At 37.8% G+C, this 20077-nt stretch overlaps 1 protein-coding gene across 3 annotated transcripts; it reads right to left on the bottom strand.

Moving 5' to 3' along the window:
* Nucleotides 1-512: 512 nt before the first annotated feature.
* Nucleotides 513-19309, bottom strand: LOC119988923 (VPS35 endosomal protein sorting factor-like). 3 transcript variants are annotated; one of them, XM_038834182.1, is made up of 23 exons: nt 19134-19309; nt 18642-18863; nt 17958-17988; nt 17591-17775; nt 16612-16771; nt 10903-10999; nt 9911-10080; nt 8350-8516; nt 7847-8035; nt 7616-7705; nt 7040-7120; nt 6326-6469; nt 6051-6133; nt 4686-4827; nt 4492-4575; nt 3799-3960; nt 3629-3716; nt 3102-3179; nt 2429-2495; nt 2228-2327; nt 1742-1858; nt 1605-1661; nt 513-858 (listed from the first exon to the last, which is right to left on the bottom strand). In XM_038834182.1, the coding sequence occupies exons 1-23, from the start codon at nt 19248-19250 to the stop codon at nt 715-717; spliced, it is 2775 nt and encodes a 924-aa protein (XP_038690110.1). In that variant the 5' UTR covers nt 19251-19309; the 3' UTR covers nt 513-714. The 3 variants fall into 3 exon arrangements, with proteins under 3 accessions (XP_038690110.1, XP_038690109.1, XP_038690112.1); XM_038834181.1 differs by having other exon boundaries at nt 6326-6475; XM_038834184.1 differs by lacking the exon at nt 19134-19309 and having other exon boundaries at nt 6326-6475; nt 17591-17798; nt 18642-18751.
* Between the last annotated feature and the right edge of the window lie 768 nt (nt 19310-20077).

Below are 20077 nucleotides of genomic sequence, written 5' to 3' on the forward strand. Positions count from 1 at the left end.
TATTTATCCCTGAAGCCTTCGTGGCCCAAGCTGGCCCGTCCTCAAATACCATGACCCAACACGTTAGCACCCGAAGGCCGGGCCTGGCAAGCCTGATTTTTTTATATATAAAAATTTAATGAAAATATGTGAGCGAGCCGTTATTTACACACAGAGTTGGACTAACTGCATACACCTGTCTAGTACACCTCAGAATTTTTTTTAACACATGCAATTTTTCCAAATTACCCACAAGGAGGGACTCTCCACAAAAGCTTTAATGAAAACAGAGGCTTCGAATTCATCAACAATGGTAAAGATCAACGGCTCTTTGCGACAAACCCATCAATCAAATCTAGTTCTTCAATCTCTCTTCCATGCCCCTTGAAATGTGTCTTCTTCTAGGTCGGCTGACCTGGGTCTTGTTCTAATTTATGATATTCCACGCTCGGCCGAGCTTTTGTAGGCCGAGGATAAAGTCCTTCGATTTTCGGCAGTTATGTTGACTCTCTTTAGTTATTTTGAGTCTCAGGTTTTGGCTAAACAAGATTTTTCCATTGAACATCAAAAGGCCATTATGGTAGAGTTGATTTAACTGTGCTTAAGAGCAACTGAACATCGTCAAATTTATCATAGCCTAATATATATTTCACACCATATTTGGTATTTCACACTTCAAAGCTGTAAACAATTTGCTGGTATATCAAAACTGTAAAAGATTTGCCGGTATATATCTCAGTTGACTTGTATGGGAGAAGGTGGTGGAAGGCGCTTGTCTAAAAACTTGATGGTAGACTGCAGGAATTTGTCGTTCACACTCAGGCATGACTTGGCAGTATCGATCAATTTGTAGCAGACCATCAATAGATCATCGTTGATCTGCTCAATATACAACAGACGGGGAAGCAGTAAGCTCGTCAACAGAAAAGAAAACATCAGATTGATTTGGCAGTCATGGAAAAAATAGGACATATACTCTCTTGCCAGATTGACTGAGATCCGCTGCATTACTTTATGGTGCAATACGTCCGATGTGTTGACGAGAGAGTCTCTTGCTTTATCTCTCACTCACGTCAACCCACGACCTATTGCACCCAGCAGAGTTGCAGGGGATCAGGGTGGGTCCAAGCAAGAGTTCCATATTAACTTCAATTGCTCTAGAACCCTTTACTGAAAGTCACTTTTATTCAATAGGTCAAAGTGGTTTTCTCAACATTCAAGAATCTCTCATGAAATATCAAATTCAGAACGAACTTAGAAATTAAAGAAGTTCCTAGTTAGATTAAAGCATCCAGAGTTCCTGACTGTAAAAATTGATAAACCAGACAAACAAGACCTCTATCCACTGCCAAGCAGTCGGTACAGGCGACACCTCTAAGAAACCAAGACCATCCAGAAGTATCTTTATGACGGAAATGTTAATGTGAATCAAGACCATGTATATGGAAGCTTATTATTTTGATTACACAGTTTAGCTGACTTCAATTACTAGTGGAACAGGGGGAAAATGGCTTTTCCATAAACCCTTCTTTTGAATAAAGTTCAAGTTTTGTTTTGCTTTTGCCAAATCAAGCATCTCAACTAAATTCAAGGTAAGTCATTCCAATAGCGAGAGGGAGACTTACTTTGAATGATGACGCTATGCAGTTACAAGCTTCAAGTGCCATGCTTCCACGATTAGTCTTAATTCCAACACAACAAGTCAGCAAAACTAAAATTGGTCTATCTTTGCAATCAAAGTAATTAGCAGAAAGTCAGTTACCTGTAATGGTTCTTGATCAATGGCATCAACCAGGTACCGGAGAATAGGCTCAGAAAATGAGATCAATTCACTTGCGTAAGAGGTATCACCAAAGAATAGCATGTCATTGCCCAGAACCTAAGGAATCCAATTTGAAACAAGAGAGAAGCCATTAGATATGATGAAATTATTGGGTCTTAAGCAATAGTTTCTCCATTGTATACCTGGCAACTAGCTCGTCAAAAATGACATATACATATAAGGCAAGTCAACAATTCATCATACAAGTTTTGAGTTTTGACCACTTCAGGCAGGGTCTTTCTTGTAATCATTTGAAAAATAATAAAACACCAAAAGGGTTACAAAAATGCAAGATATAAAAGTTGTAATGTTCTCCAAAACAAAAAATACACATCCTTGACTTTTGGCTGTACTTCTATTTCATATATTTACAGAAAATAAAACTTTTACAAAAAGTAGGACCTTTTCCAAAAATTATGGAGGTACCTCACTGTGGTGCAAATGGTATGGGAGCTTATTCTGAGAAAGTGCCGCTGATAATAAAACTAATGAGCAGTGTATTCTCGTCTTCATTCTTGGTGTCATCCTACACCATGTTTAACAAATAAAGATGGTCAACATAATTATCTTAGGATATTAGACTGATTTGAACATGTTCAAAATTCATGCTGGGATGGGATGGTGTACCATGAAAGCGAATGAATAATGGACAGCACGCCCTTCAGAATGTTTGTAGCTCCCTGATCAGGAATACCTTCAAATGGGGGAAGGGAAAAAAAAACACAGAAAATATCAAAGTATTAAGATGAAAGGAACCAATTTGTTATGAAATCCACTTGTCCTGCCACTAAGAATGGTAAGATACATAGAATATTATTCAAGGATGAACAACACTTTGTATGAGTATTCCATGGCTCAAGGTTCCTGAGGTAGATAGATTCCTGAATGTAAGATTAACATTTGCGCAACTAGAAGGCTATCATCTATGCCTAAATAATATGCTACCATATTATATTTTAAAACTAAAAGTGAAAGGTCCCTATCAGTGAATTTGACAGGCCATGCAAATATTTCAAAATAGAAAGGGAAACAGCGAAAATGGAAAGAAGAAAACAAATCAATTGCTCCATAATTTTTGATTTCTTATTTAAGGTATTGTTGTCTTAAAAAGGATTTACAGAGAAGAATAACACCACAATTAAAAGACTTCACATGGAAATTGCAATACAATGCCCTATGATAAATTAGAATTTGATATGATCGTATGGAATAGCGATTATGTTTAAAATGCAACGCAGGCTCAAGTACATCATCAGTATATTGAAGATATTACAAACAAATCAAGAAGTATGAAAACAACCTGGAACCACAACCAAAAGGCTGCATAATTTTCGAATGGAGGAGAGTATTCCATCAATTTCCATATGTATTTGGGAACCTACTCAAATAAACAAGCCAATTTGAGTGACCAAATAAAACTTGGAATATTATTTGATAGAATTATTCAAAGAAGCAAGTAATAAATATTCTCTTCAAAAAATACTAAATAAAAAAATATTCTCTAGATAAAAAAAGTGTACAGTTTTGTCTGACCCAGCCTAGCACTCCTACTCTCAGCACATGCGAATGCATATACGCACCCAGACATTTATGCACACATCATCTCTCTTAAGGAAACAACTTAACTCTTCCCAAGCTCAGAACATTACCAAAGCAACATTCTTAGTACAACTTTTCTTGTGGTTACAGCACAAAGTAACCAAAGATCTAAAATATTATATGCTATGAAGTAAAAAATAATGATGAAGTTTGATAACTATAATTGCCAATCCTTAATGGTATAGTATGATCAACCCAGCGCAATTCATAATAGAGAGATGAACTAACCATCTTCCAACTGCAAACTTTGTAAACAGCTCATTGCCGAAGCTATCAACCCATCTGCATGGGAAACTAAACCCCCTAACAAGGCAACCTGATAAATACAAACATGAATGAGTAGAGATATGAGGTGAACAGGTTTATAGCATAATAACATCGAAGGAAAAGAACCTCACCTCAGCAGTCTCAAGATAAAGATTTAACTGTCTGATGTGAGCAGAGATAGAAGGAACCGTCACCTCACTAAATGCTACACAAGATTTGACAAAACTGAGACGATTTTTCCCACCTTTCAGAGCTTTAGTCACTAATGCATTACTTGAGTGAACAAGAGTTTCCTGCAAGGAAAATTAAGCACTGAATAAAGAGTGCAGGGGAATCATATGGAGGCTGATAAAAATTAGTCATGAAAATCTACGGTTTGTTTCAAAACCAAGAGCATTCCTATTAACATAACAGATTCCCCCAAGACTTCCATCTAAATGAAATTAATCAACCTACTAATTTCCCGTTAGAATAGAACTATATTAATGACAGATGATTCCATTTATTATAAAGATAAAGAAGAGGGCGCCCATAAGGAGTTTCTGGTGGTCTAGTGGCGGCCTACCCATATCACTTGAACTACTTGCAAGGTTTGATACCCCCTTCCTCAAAATAATGTAACCAAATGATATAATGATATAATGATATATCAGAGAAAAAAGGCCCCTGTCTATGTAGTGCCTTACTATCAGAGACCATATAATTATGTCAAATCAGATCTTTTCCATTTGGTCTCTGGCAAAAAAAGACTTAATAGATGATAAAAACTGCTCCATTTCCATTTCTAAGGATGATTATCAGTAATAGTAATAATATCAAAATACCTTGAGATCGCTTAAGTTACCAAAAATGCCACGACATTCAACTAAAAAATTTAGATGCTGTTCCATCTCTTCCCCGTAGTCAACCTAGCAGTCAATAAAAACAAAGTATCCAAAAACCAAACTGAGCCAAGAAACATTAGCAACTTATAAAGACTTAACATAAGACGAAAGAAATATTCACTTCAAATAATTACCAACTGAATGAAACGAATAATCAAGCGTGATGGCAGTTGGCTCTCATCATCCTTCATATTTGCAAGATCCATACCATCATGTAAAGATCGCGAAACTTCAAAAAGCAATTTTACAATTGTTTGATCACATACATAACCATTCCTGTCAAAAGATCATTTGTAACTGCCCTGGGATGATAAGCATATGAGAGGAAAAAATGATTATAGGCTACTTCATAGTCATATGGTTCGCATACATTTTTCACAGTTGAGAAATTGTGGAAACTTGAAAGGCTACCATACTTGTGCAAAATGTAACATTCATGATTTCAAAAGTAATTTTTAGGGGGTAGCTTGTTTGTTCCTTCAGAGTATCACTGAAGAAGTCTATCTTTGCCAGAGCAATGGAAGTTGATAGTTTCCTCACAAGAGTACATGGATCTGACCAAACAAAACCTAATGATTAATAGTGAATACTATGTACTCATGATATTTTCCCTGAAAACCCATAACAATAAGCAGTTTAGAGTTTCAAGCTTCTAAAGGATCATCATCATCATCATTTGAGTTTTTATCCCAAAATTTTGGGATCGGCCACATGAGTCTATAAGAAAATCAACATGAATCCACTATGTGTATTCGTTTCCGCCATTTATTTCTATCTAGATCATACTATCATCAACTCCTATTGAATTCATATCCTTTCTTACTACTTCAAGTCATGTCTTTTTAGGCCTCCTCACCGCCACAACGCTACGTTGTACATGCTCATACCATCGTAAACGGTTTCCTCACAACTTATCTTCAATTGGCGCTACTTATACCTTAGATCTCATAATCTCATTTCTCATTCTAACCCATTACCTCAAGATGTGAGACAACACTACCACTAGTTTCAAACTTTTAATTAAGTGAAACCCATAGCTAAAAGTCACTGAACCATGCAGATTACTTAATGACCAAAAAAATTTCCTGACAAGGACCGTTAACATTTTTTCCAACTCATGTGTAAGGAGGAGGAGGAGCTCAATGAGTTTACGCCCAAGCAGCATATATAGACCACTCCCCAGGCTTTACACATTCTCTTCACTGAAAATACTCTGCAACCTTGTGAGTCAAGACAAACTCATATACTACATGCAGGTCCTGACTAAGGCAGAGACTAGTCCAGCAACACAGTATCATTATTAAAGAGCAAGGCCCTTGTGAGTCAATAAAACTCATACACTACATGCAGGTCCTGACTAAGGCAGAGACTAGTTCAGCAACACAGTATCATTATTAAAGAGCAAGGCAGGTTTCACACGTCAAGGGTTGGCAAAGCCAAGATGAAGCCTTAACTACACAAACTGGAAAGACCATAGAAAATTGGAAAGTGAGCAATACCTCATTGCCATGCTAAGAATGTGCATATTAACAACATTCCGTGAACCTCCATACATCACATCTAAGATCTCCAAAAAATGGTTCTACAAAATCAACCAAAGCAATGAACTGTCATTAGTACTTCAAAAACTAGAAACTTAGTCAAAGACTCAAAGCTATAACTTAAAAGTTAAAACGCCACAATAAGAACCCATACACGATTTCTAGGCACACTGTTTAAATTAATGTATAAAAAGAGGAAAGCAACTGCTGTTGAAGATTAATGTAAAGCATACCAGTGAAAATAAATCACCCAACTCCCTGAAATAAGAAATAAGCTTCACCATGATGGATTGCAAGGATGCCAATTCATCTTCCACAATTTTCTTTTTACATGCTCGGTCTACAATACCTTCTAACATGCTGTTCAAATAATCATCCTGAAACTACCAGAACATTCGAAAAACATATCAAATAAGGTAACTCAAACTAAAAGTATCACATGCAAACACAACATGTAGCTGTAACAATTATCTGGTCAAAATGAGAAAAAATGCTCACGCACAGAGATGCTATTAACAGACAAGAAATATCAGTTTTATTCTTAACCTGTTTCCCAGATAGAAAACACATACAGATTCCAGCACTTGCTTTATATGAGTACAGAAAATGAAATTTTAGATGGAACTTACTTGCAAAAGCCAAGGAAAGGAAGAAAATAGATGATGTTGAAAAGTTGCATTTCAGAGGTCAACATTTTTGTTGGTGTAATTTATATCAAAACCAAAGGAGAATTGAAATACAACATTGGCTTACGATCATTATATTTTGAATCCTGCATTGCTCAAAACACCCATTTCCACATAATTGTGGTATTTATCCAACCACCAAAAAGTCTTACTATTACTCGTGATCAACAAAACTTTAGAGAGCCATCAAAGGCTGAACAAGCGGGAAAAATAGATGAGAACTAAGCATCTGTCACATTGCCTCAAGAATCTCAAACGTACCATCTGATTTTGAAGAATTGTATCCATATAAGCATCCAGAACCGTCAGGTAATCTTCAAGTCTATCATATTCAGTAACAACCTGACATCATATTTTTCAATAAAAAAGTCACTGAGAATGTATACCTCGTAAATTAATTGTCACAAACATGAGGATTAATTATAAATTGTACTACATTGTAGCCAACCCCAAAGTTTTGGGATAAAGGCTCGGATGATAACGACGACAACTATATTGTGATGTTTACAAATCATTACTTGAATACCAAATGTACAATGAAATGAATGCTTCGAGGTCATGAGGTTGGCCAACAGGTCAAGGAATAACACAATGCCATCCATTGCAAACTTGCATTTAGTTGACTATCAAATTAGTGTATTTGAAAAGGAGTAAGGTGTTGCAATAAGGGGGAAGTGCCAATCGTTGACAACTCTACGTCCTTTTTGGAAGGACCACAAATTTTCAGCTATTTTTGTGTGATCATATCTACCTATGAGTCAAGAGAGACAGAGACTCACTGAACATTTCAGAAAGCTATGAATGCAAAATTTACAGGAAAGACGAATATTATATTACCTGAATAACTTTATCCACCACTGCATTGACAATTTCCATTTGAGATCTGCTCTCAGATAGCTTAAATCCAAGTAACCTGTAATTCAAACACTGCAACCAAAAAATACTAATAATAATTAAAGAGGGCAGTTCAAAACTGAAGCGCAAGATATAGAAGACTTGGATTAACAAATTGCAGGGTCTCAAAGTAAAAGATACATATGCCATGATTTATTTGTCATATTACAATACCTGATCAAAAGAATGATCATTGGTATACCTAATGACATCAAATATCTCCATAGAATTAGAGACAACTACTTCAGTTGGGAGCTCTTTCAGCAGATGATGAAGAATGATTGAGATACATGGTGAACTCCCAGACAACTCCAACTGTGTCTTTCCAATCCCAAGCTCAACTAGTATTTTACCTAATTGCCTCTTTTACAATACAAACACAAAATACTATGAGTCAACATATTATGAAAAAAAAGTAAAAAACCAAGTTACACATTAACTACGAAATGAAATAATTGATTAACATGTGACCAGGTGGATGAAAAGATAAGAAGATACTAGGGACTTTATTACAGGCATAAAATCACAGACAAGTTAAATATAGTCCACATGCTACATTATCGTAGCCCTGATGTGATGTCTTCTACTAATCTACTTTTCCAAATTTGGAAACAGATTAATCATCTAGAAACATCAATGCAACATTCTCAGTGAGAACCATTGAGCTTCAAACTTACCTGAGATGCATCATTAAGTATGCATTTAATAAGATACTCAATAGTTGGCTCCATTAAACTGACAAGCAACTTCTTATTATCTGTAAGATAGGCATATGGGGATTCTGTTGTTGATATCGTCCGCATCAATAGAACCTTGATGTCATTAATGCATGTAATCAAATATCCTGAAAAGTAAAAAAAATTTAACAATTTAAAAAAAAAAAAAAGTACATCATAATTTCCATTAAGAAAATTGATAACATCATATTAGAAACCCATTTACAGGTTCCCCAAATCAATATGGCTGGATAAGAAGTGCACTTTTTTTATCAGGAAAAATAAATAAAAAAGAAGTGCACTTTTATCAATAGGAATCTTGAAATGACAAATTAACCCATAGTCAATGTCTTGTTAAGTTCCACTGAATCAAAGAAATTAATAGAAAAAATAATTGAACCTTAATCATTTAAAGTATACATTACGGATCAGAGAAACTAACAAAAGGTCAATTTTGAACTAAGTTTCCATTTGATCCATCATGCTAAGCTCACTCTCAAATTCTCTAGCTGGATTTCTATGTGAAAGATCAGTCTAGCAGTAGCCAAGCCGTGGCATGCTCCAGACTTCCAGAGATTTACGGATTCGCAAAAATATCAAGTAAATCCTCCCGCCAAAGCATGGTCGACCAGTAGGCACAATTGCTTGAGTCTAGTTCTTGTGCGAAGGGTACAAATTAAAAAATTTAGGCCACATTATTTTTGAAGCTTGATTTAGAAGCTCTCAAAGTGTGAGGGACACGACGACTGTGCCTATTTGTGACTTGTGAGTGTGAAGGCAAGAGAATACACCATTGTTAAAGAGCTCAGGGTGATCTTTAGTTTCAAGGACGGAAAGGCTGTTTTACAGTTCAAGGTCCACTTACAAATTGACCTAGAGAGCTTGACAATTAGATTCCTTATGTCTTCACTTAGCTAGAGAGTTTAAAATTCATCAAGTGGCCAATATGCTTTTTTTGGAATCAAGCTCATGTCTAGTACAGGCATTAATAAGAGATTGGGAAATAAAATGTAAACAGCACAACTCAAATCAATTTTAAGTTGGGTCGACTACATACAAACCCAGTCTCATAAATTTGTGTCCTTGGACAGCATCGTACCAAAGATATAATTCAAACTAAGCAGGAATTAATCTAACCCAGGCGGCATTTGAGTCTTCTATGCATATTCTGAAGCCAGCTAATCAAACTATGACAAGAAAATAAAACCTACAATGAATCACTATAAGAGAAAGTGGGCTGGGGGTATAGGATGGCCAAAGATGAGATAATAATGATTGATCTTTGATCATCAATTTGTGTTCTTAGCAGCATCATACCAAAGATATAATTCAATCTATGCAGTAATCTTGTCAAATTTCATTTCAAGTCTACCATCCATAATCTGAAACCAAGTCCACTTGAGCTGAATGCAATAAAGTGAAGGTAAGCATAAATGTGAAAACAGGAACACAAAAAGGGTGATCATCATTTTAGAATAAGCATTTGCTAGCACAGGGAAAAAATATTCTATAATGTCTAGACCTGTATCACATGCAGGCAACTTCCGAGCACAGTGGACCATATACAAACGACAATACGAAGAAGCCAATGGATCTGCTAACCCTCTTGTCATCATAACCACACGCTGTAGACATTCTTCAGGTCGGTCATGCAGAAAACGCCAGCAAGGCAATATTGCCAGCTCCAAATAACTAGAGTACAAAATCATAACAGTCACAAGACAAAAACAAACAAAATAAGGTAAAGACTGAAAATATGTGAGAGAGAGAGAGTAGAACAAAAATACAGATACGAAAACAAAATAAACCAATGGGAGCAATGATGGAATAAACCTAAATAGTAAGTAGAAAAAAAGGGCGGAAAAGAACAGATTGTTCCAAGTATAATTTCGCGTGCAAGAATATAGATTGAAATTACACGTCAGTTCTTCAACTTATCAAGATTTTAAAATACCATGATATAAATGTAAACTACAGTCATAGAAAAATCAGTAAGTTTCCACCACTAACAAAAATTTGAATAAAAGACTCACAGCTTATGACCATTCAATACTTTCCTCGTAGACATCTACAACAGTTTAGAAGCCAACCTGTCTCATTAGCTGCTATTCTTGCCTTAATAAAACAGCTTCAAACAATGCATAAGGCCATACCAAACTGATCTAGAACATTGTTACCAAGAAAAGTACACCACAGCTTAAAGCCAATAAATTTTTTCAGTTTTGCACCTTCTTGGTAATAAAAGGTAAACAACATCCATGCTCAAGGATCCTGCAATGAGCGAGATTGGGAACATGCAAGATGTATGCAGAACTTACCTCTACATAAAATGTGGAGAGGCTGTTTCCACAAATTAAACCTGTGACTTACAGGTAGGCTTTGCCACATTAGAAAGTAGAGACTGAAAGCTCATTTTGGATCAGCTTACAAGTAACAACTGCTACATGCAAATATTTGCACTGAAAACATTAAATACTAAGTAAAACAGAGAATATGATAAGTTGAGGACTTCACATGCGTGGAAGGAGCTCGCGGACAGAACCCACTTTGCAAAACCAGTTGTTGCAGGTTTCCTTGGCATCAAAGCAAATATCACTGGCTCCAAAATTCTCTGTCATAAATCCAGTTAAGGTTTTCAGGAACATTATAAAGCTGTTTGTTCCACTTCAGAGAGGGAGGGAGGGAAGGAGAGAGAGAGAGAGCAGATGAGCAGTGATTTCCTTTTTACATTTTGTTTTCCATAGGACTTAACACAAATTACTCTTTTTCCTTTTCATATAAGCTGACACTAGATCCCAACACCAATCCATGCTCTTGCTTCAGCTATTGCAACATGGAAAAAAGAGTGAAATTTTTGACCCCATTTGAAGAGTCAATCAACATACAACAAAGTGGCTTGTCAGCTGGTAAGAGTATAAGAATATCAAGAGGCATCAATTGATAGTGTCATGAGAGTTAAGGGTAGTTTGGTAATTTAGTATTTAGGGTATTGTATCTGCGTGTAATTTATATATATATATAGAGTGTATCTGTGCTAGAAAGAAAGTAAGAAATAAAAAATATTCTTTACACTCTCACGACAAAGCCTTCTCTGTTCTCTCTTCTTCTTCATTATCTTCCTAACCTGTGATTCATCTTCTTGTACATGGTATCGGAGCTTGGTTAGATCACTGTTCTGGTATTTGCTGCTGTCTACGTGATTGGGTCTTCACTGCTGCCCAGAATACGAAGTTAGATGAGACTACCAGAGTTGAGGTGAATCGTCGATCTACGGTGCTACAGAGGTCAGTTCGAAAAACTCTAGTTTACTAAAAGCTTCGTCGGCGGAAGATACTTCTCGGAGGAGGTTTGCGGGTCCATCGGAGAGGCGCGTGACTTTCACGCGCCACCGTCGGTAGACACACTGTCACCGGAATGTGATTTTATGTGCTGAAAATTACTGGATATGTCTCCCTCTTGCTCGTTTCTTGCCCTGGTATTGATGGGTCTTTTGGTTTGAGGTTGATTTTTGTGGTGAGCAAGAAGGTTTCAGATTTGTTTTGTGGGTTCTGGGTTTATATTCCAGTGTGTTGTTAGTGGAATACTACGTCATCATGAGTGAGGCGGAGAAGAAAGTTAGTGTTACTGATGTGGTTGCCACTTCAACCAAGTTAACTGATCAGAGGTTAACTGGTCCTAATTATCAGCATTGGCGAAAAATTATCCAGGTTGTGGTCCGGGGCATGGACAAAGAAGATCACCTCACTGGTACAGCCCCTGACTCTATAATTGATGCTGCTGGAAATAAGGTGTGGCTGCGTGATGATGCACGTTTGTATGGTCAAATTCTGAATTCTATGGACCCAAAGGTCTCTGAGTTAGTGACACATTGTGATACCGTGAAGGAAATTTGGGAGTATTTGGGAGTTCTGTATTCTGGAAAGGATGATATGAATCGATTGTATGATGTCGCATTATCCTTCTTTCGGCCTGAACAGAAGGAGTCTAATCTGAGTGATTATTTTGCGTCGTTCAAGAAAGTTTATGAGGAGTTCAATTCCTTGATGCCCCTGGATCTTGATCTTGAGAGAAGGCGCCAACAGAGGGAGCAGTTGGCTATTATTGCATTCCTGAGTGGCATGCAATCTGAGTATGATTCTGCACGGTCCCAAATTCTTGCTAGTGGTGAGATATCCCTTACTGAAGCATTCTCACGGGCTAATCGATCTGTTAGACCTGCTTCTTTCACACCAGGTATCTCCGAGCGGTCTGGGTTGATTGGTCAGTCATCTTATGATGCACGTGGTGGTCGTGGTGGTCGTGGTGGCCGTAGTGGTCGTGGTCCCGATGGCAAGTTTACATGTTATCATTGTGGTGGAGTGGGTCATACTCGTGACAGGTGTTGGAAGTTGCATGGCAAACCACCCCCTGTTCGTTCTGCCAATGTGGCTTCTAGTGTGGCCTCAGGTGTTCATGATTTGAATCTTTCCTCTACATCTTCTACTTCAGATGAGGGGCGTGTTAGTCTGTCTGCTGCAGAGTATTCCCGCATCATGAGTCAGTTATCTGCTTCTACTGGTTCGACAGCTTCTGCTGCGACTAATGCCTCTGCTCTTATGTCGGTTTCTCCTCGTGCCTGGGTTATCGACTCTGGTGCTTCAGACCATATGACTGGGAACCCAGGTATTCTGGATACATATTCCTCCACATCGTCTCATCCTGCTGTGCGTGTTGCTAATGGGACGTTTGTGGAGGTGCAGGGGATTGGCACTGCATCTCCTACTCCTAATTTGCACTTGGACTCCGTTCTCAATTTATCCTCATTTTCTTTCAATTTACTCTCTGTGAGTGCCCTTACGAAGGCACTTAAATGTTCAATAACATTTTTTTCTGATCATTGTGTGTTTCAGGATCAGTCTACGAGGAGGATGATTGGTAGAGGTCGTCTCACTTCCGGCGGGCTCTATGTTTTGGATGATGGACCTTCTTCCTTGCTGGTGTCGAGTCCTCCTTCTCCTATGGAGCTTCATTGTCGTTTTGGTCATCCTGCTCTTCCCAGCTTAAAGTTTTTGTGTCCTTCTTTATCTTCGTTACAACAGTTGTCTTGTGAGTCATGTCAGTTTGCGAAACATCATCACAGGTCTTATGTGTCTAGGACAGTTAAACGAGCTTGCGCTCCTTTTGACTTAGTTCATTCTGATATTTGGGGTCCCTGTCCAATTGTGTCCAAATCAGGATATCGCTATTTTGTTACTTTTGTGGATGATTATTCTCGTACCACTTGGGTATATTTAATGAAAAAACGTTCAGATTTGTTCTCTATTTTTTGTTCATTCTATGCTGAAATTTGTACTCAACATTCTTTATGCATCCGTATCCTGCGGAGTGATAATGCTAAAGAATATCTATCCAATGATATGTCTTCTTTCTTGTCTAGTAAGGGAATCCTCCATCAATCTTCTTGTCCGGACACCCCTCAACAAAATGGGGTGGCTGAACGTAAAATCCGTCATCTTATGGAGGTTGCCCGCGCTCTTATGTTCCACATGCGAGTTCCTAAAATTTTCTGGAGTGATGCTGTTCTCACTGCCACCTATCTCATTAATAGAATGCCTTCCTCAGTTCTACTTGGTCAAATTCCCTATCAACTCTTATTTCCGAGTGATGTGCTTCACTCTCTCCCAGTCCGGGTCTTTGGATGTACTTGCTATGTTCGGGATACTCGTCCTCATCTTACTAAATTGGATCCTAAATCGTTGCGCTGTATTTTTCTTGGATACTCTCGTACTCAAAAGGGTTATCGATGCTTCTCTCCAGAATTGGGACGATATCTCGTTTCCTCAGATGTTGCTTTTGATGAGTCTAATGCTTACTCCTCACACTCATCTTATCCCGTGTCTCTCCCATCCTCTTCTGATCTTGATGAGTGTTTGGTGTATGATCTTGTGCGGCCCACCGAGTCGTCCTCGTCTTGTTCATCTAGTTCTTCTCCCCAGTTGAGGACTTATACTCGTGGTCCTCGTCAGGTAGTTCAGTATGGTCCCTCAGTTCCTTCGGAAGTGGTGCCTTCTCCACCATCGGTCTCCTCAACTGATCTTGAACCTGCACCTGAGATCCCGACTGATATTGATATCCCTATTGCTCTTCGGAAAGGGAAACGCCAGTGTGCCACGTATCCGTTATCTGCCACTATTTCCTATGCAGGAGTCTCTGAGTCTATGCGAACCTTTGTTTCGGCACTTGATTCTATTACTCTTCCTCGATCTGTTACTGAGGCTTTGTCCAATCCTGGCTGGCTCTCTGCTATGCAGGATGAAATGACTGCTCTGGACCGGAATCATACTTGGGATCTTGTGTTGTTACCTCTGGGAAAGAAGGCTATTGGTAGTAAATGGGTTTATACCGTGAAAACTAATCCTGATGGGTCTGTTGCTCGCCTTAAGGCGCGTCTTGTGGCCAAGGGCTATGCCCAAACATATGGAGTTGACTATACTGATACGTTTTCTCCAGTTGCCAAGTTTACATCTGTTCGTCTTCTTCTTTCTCTTGCTGCCACATATGATTGGCCTTTACATCAACTTGATGTGAAGAATGCCTTTCTTCATGGCGATCTCCACGAGGAAGTTTATTTAGAGCAACCACCTGGGTTTGTTGCTCAGGGGGAGTCAGGTATGGTGTGTAAGTTGAAGAAAGCTTTATATGGCTTGAAACAATCCCCACGAGCTTGGTTTGGCCGATTTACTGAAGTAGTTCGCAAGTTTGGTATGAGAAGGTCTGCAAAAGATCATTCAGTGTTCTACCAGCAATCGAATGCTGGGAGCATTCTGTTGGTGGTCTATGTAGATGACATTGTGATCACAGGAAGTAATGTAGGAGGCATATCTTCATTAAAGACTTTTCTGCAAAGTCATTTTCAGACTAAGGATCTAGGTCTTTTACGCTATTTTTTGGGTGTGGAACTGGCCCGAGGTAAGCGTGGGATATTATTGTCTCAAAGAAAATATGTTTTGGATTTGTTACAAGATACTGGGATGAGTGACGCAAAGCCATGTGACTCTCCTATGGTGCCCGGGGTGAAGCTTCTTCCTGATGAGGGTGATAGTTTTGATGATCCTGAACAATATAGACGGCTTGTGGGCCGATTAAATTATCTTGGAGTGACTCGTCCAGATATATCATTCTCAGTTAGTGTGGTGAGCAGATTTATGTCCAGTCCAAGAGTACCTCATTGGGAGGCTGTTTTACATATTTTACGATATCTTAAAGGTGCTCCGGGTTTGGGTTTGCTATACGCAAACCACAATCATGTGAGGGTTGAGGCTTTTTCGGATGCTGATTGGGCAGGTTCTCTTAGTGACCGGAAGTCTACTACTGGATATTGTGTGTTTGTAGGTGGTAATCTAATTTCTTGGAAGAGCAAGAAACAATCTGTGGTAGCTCGGTCAAGTGCGGAGTCCGAATACAGGGCTATGGCTCACACAGTGGCTGAAATATGTTATGTGAGACAACTAATGAAAGAATTGGGATATGGGCAGCGGGTTGGATCTCATTTGTGGTGTGATAATCAGGCCGCTATTCATATTGCCTCGAATCCTGTCTTTCACGAGAGGACGAAGCATATAGAAGTTGATTGTCACTTTGTGCGTGAGAAGGTTGAAGTAAAGAAGGTTGTATTGAAATCTGTGAGGACTACTGACCAGCTAGCTGATATCTTCACTAAATCTCTAGCTGGGGCTCGGGTTGGGTTTATTTGTAACAAGCTGGGCATGACTAACATCTATGCTCCAGCTTGAGGGGGAGTGTCATGAGAGTTAAGGGTAGTTTGGTAATTTAGTATTTAGGGTATTGTATCTGCGTGTAATTTATATATATATATAGAGTGTATCTGTGCTAGAAAGAAAGTAAGAAATAAAAAATATTCTTTACACTCTCACGACAAAGCCTTCTCTGTTCTCTCTTCTTCTTCATTATCTTCCTAACCTGTGATTCATCTTCTTGTACAGATAGTAAATCAAGTTTCAGTTTCAAATTTCAGATGCAACTCCTATATTCTCTGCTTGGCGAAGAAAGACTTGTTTACTCTTTTTTTTTTTTAATAACAAATAAGTTACCAAAATAAAGCACAAAAGCAATTCCTTCTGAGGCAAGGGGAATATCCATTTGTGATACCAGTACCACTAGTCATTTTATCTTCACAGTTGAAGAAATTCCCTGAGGAGAGAGTATAATTAGAGAAACACAGACCTGATAAGGTGCAAACTCTGGTTTCATCTTCAGTGAATTCAGCTTTCTGCTTAATGCGTTCCCATACCAAGTCACCAAGCATGTCCATTACCTCCGTAACAAGAACAAATATTGTAGGATAAAATTCTAAGACGGATGTGTCCATCAAAAGCCTAGCAACCTGTAGCATAGCCAGAGAAAACGATTACAAAATCAAGTAGCCGATGAATGAGTTCATGTATCTCTTCACACATGCACAAATCTGGTATCTGATCGTAAAGTAACAACTATAATCACAGCGTCATGACCTTTTGATTTGCAAAAGTAACTTGCCGGAATATATTTTCTGCATTTTCTAGTATTTATGCAAAATAGAAAAAATAAGTAAATGTAACCTGTATTCTTTTTAACAAAAAAAATATCAACATCGACATTTGAAAACAACTTAGAATTACAAGAACAGTAACTTTACATAGAGAATTCAGATTTTTTTTACCATGATTTATTAGACTGACAAGTAACAACTCATAATCCACTATTTATTTGTCACCCATAGGCACCATCTATCACAGGCAACTATCAATCAGCTGCCTCTGATCTTCACTAAAAATAAATGCACTTTTGCATATTTTCCAAATATTGAAAAAAGACATAAAAACAAACAAGTTGTGTTTCCCTGAAAACTTACAGAACACATCTTTCAAATGTGGATAATTTTATGGAAAAAAAAAAACACAGAGCCTACATTTGAATCTAACATAACAAAGCAATCAAGTCAACATGGCTGCTAAATCTACATGTTCGAGGAGAGTAATTAAGCAGACGAGTAACATCATAAAGTCAGTAACATACAGATAATACCTCTATTCCACTAATATTCACAGCCAGAAGGCCAAAGCAGGGAAGCTACTAATAAGGAAGATAATAGCACTCATGCCTCAGGAATTATCAATTAAATGAAACTGTTAAACAGAAGAAACACAAGAGATGTAAGACTTAACTTAATTGATAACTTCAGAGATGTAACACGATCTTCAGCAGCCCAAGCACGGTTTATTTCATCTTTGAGCTCATGTAATCGGGAGATATACTCTTGCCGAGTAATGACCTTGTCATCTTCTTCAGAAGACTTTTCCATATCATTCAGCTCATCTAAATGCATGCTTGCTGAAGATTTCTCATACGCTGCAATTGACGTCATTGCAGAACTACAATAAGAGAATAGAACAACTACCCTCAACACAATGAAATTCTAGCCAAGAAAAAAAAGAGAATACAAAATTTCACTGCCATTTAATTGGGTGGTGTTTCCTAAACAAAATGCAGGAGGAATAACAAAGCAACCGAAGGAAGGTAGGGTGCAGTACCTTTGCCACTTTTCACAAGTGCATCAGACATCTGCAAGACAAATAAGGTCGTAAAGCTACCCCTTACAAACAGGATATTTGTAATCACTTATAATAAAGTATATCTATTGCATGATAAAACAAAGGAAATATAATTACAATAAATAAACACATCTCCATGTAAAATAACACAACACAAATCTCAGATAGTGAAAATATCCTGAGATTTACAGGATAAAATAACCTCTTTTTCAATTTGTTTATTTCAATGTTCTGTTGTTGAAAAAAATTATCTAGTTTAAAACAAAAAATTGGCGCAAAAATAATAACGAGAAAGAGAAAGTTAATCAGGAAACTACTCCAGAAACCAGCCAATGACTTGTAGAATGATGATTCTAGAATTTTACAGTGTTTTATTATTTTCCAGATTATTACACTCTCAAGCAATCAAATCTAATGTGCATTCTATTTTCCAGTTGAAACTGATGCAAGCACGTAAAATCTCCGATGTGAAAGTTATTAATAATATTTCTATCCAATAAAGCACTAACTTTGAAACATAAATTATAAACTAATGTCCAGTCTATAGCTAGACAACTACTTCAAAAAATAAACCAAAACAGCACTTTTTCCAGTTCTCATGTAAAAGTTAAATTGACTGTAGTCTGTTAAGGTTCAAAGCTGAAAGGAATAAATGTTGCTTACTGAAAAAATGGAAACCATTTTGGAGAAAGGAAACCTCTGCATCAAGAACCTCTTAAAAGAGTTCCACTCCTTTGATGGAACTTGACTAGCTGCTCCACTAGAGACTCCCACTTTTGAAGCATTATCAAAATCTTGTACATCATCAACAGAAACTGTCACATTAGCATCTGGCCCTCTCAATGGATCAAAGAAATTCTTATCTTCAGAATCCAATTTATCAACCTGAAATGCCATTAAAATCCGTCAAGAACAAGGAATCTTCAAGATTATAACTAAATTACAACAACTCGTATTTCCTCTTAATTTCTGCTAAAGACAGCCAAAACTAGGTGTTTACAAGCCATAACATCTCAAATTATGCGTGAATTCCCCCTCAAACGAAATACGGATATATATTCTCCAATAATCAGCAAAACAATAATAACAGTGAAGAACAATGGAATTCAATTCAACAACGCTGAGTAACAGTGTAACTATGGAAAAGACACGGACCTGGTGCCGATGCGACGGAGATGGAGATTGGTACGAGAGAGGGTGACAATCTGCGCGTGAACGAGGGAGCGCCTGTGCTTCTTCTTCGGCTCTATAGTCTCGGTCCCTGAACTCCATCGGTAGAGAGGCTGTGATTTTTTCCAACTGAATTCCCAACGGAGCAAGTCCTAAACTAGTCCTGCATCGGTCCTACCAACACGGATGGACCCGCTTAAACCAACAAGCACCGTTTTAATGGATCTACTTGGGCCACCAAGTCAAGTTAGGCCCATCAAATAAAGACCGGAAATAATGTCCAAATATCCTAGACACTCGGCCCATGGCCCACTCTCTCCAAATTTATTGACAAGCTGTTGAAGGGTGTTGTTATTAACCACCTTTAATTGATTCCATAATACACACTTACAATATCATTGTTATTAACATGAAGAATTTCACACCAACGAGAGGTGGTTCGGTTGATAATTGATTGAGTTAAGCATATATGTGCTCAAGGTTTGATTCCAATGGGAAACATATTTCTCATGATATTTCAAAAAAAAAAAGAAGAATTTGACCATTTTGTAATAGTTGATTGTGAATAAAAGTGGGATCCAAGTTCGATTATTGTTAAGACTCGTAAAAAATTTCACATCGTTTTGATATAAGTCAACAATGTGATTTATAAATGCGTGAGCTCAACCTTAAATACTCGAGGAGATTTTGGAAAGACAAAGTCATATGGACTTTGGGCCTAGAGCGTGGACAATACTTCAAAATGGATTAGGTCAAATCCCTCTCACCTTCTTCTACTACTCATCTCTTTTTCTCATCCCTTTTAAATTCTTTAAATTATAACATGGTGTCAAAGCATATAATCAATCTAAATGACCTTTCGTATAGTCCACTAGATGAGCCTCGCATAACCGAACCTACATGTATAAGGGAGTATTAAGACTTGGAAA

The sequence above is a fragment of the Tripterygium wilfordii genome, chromosome 21 (assembly GCF_013401445.1).
Source record: "Tripterygium wilfordii isolate XIE 37 chromosome 21, ASM1340144v1, whole genome shotgun sequence".
Classification (NCBI taxonomy): Eukaryota; Viridiplantae; Streptophyta; class Magnoliopsida; order Celastrales; family Celastraceae; genus Tripterygium; species Tripterygium wilfordii.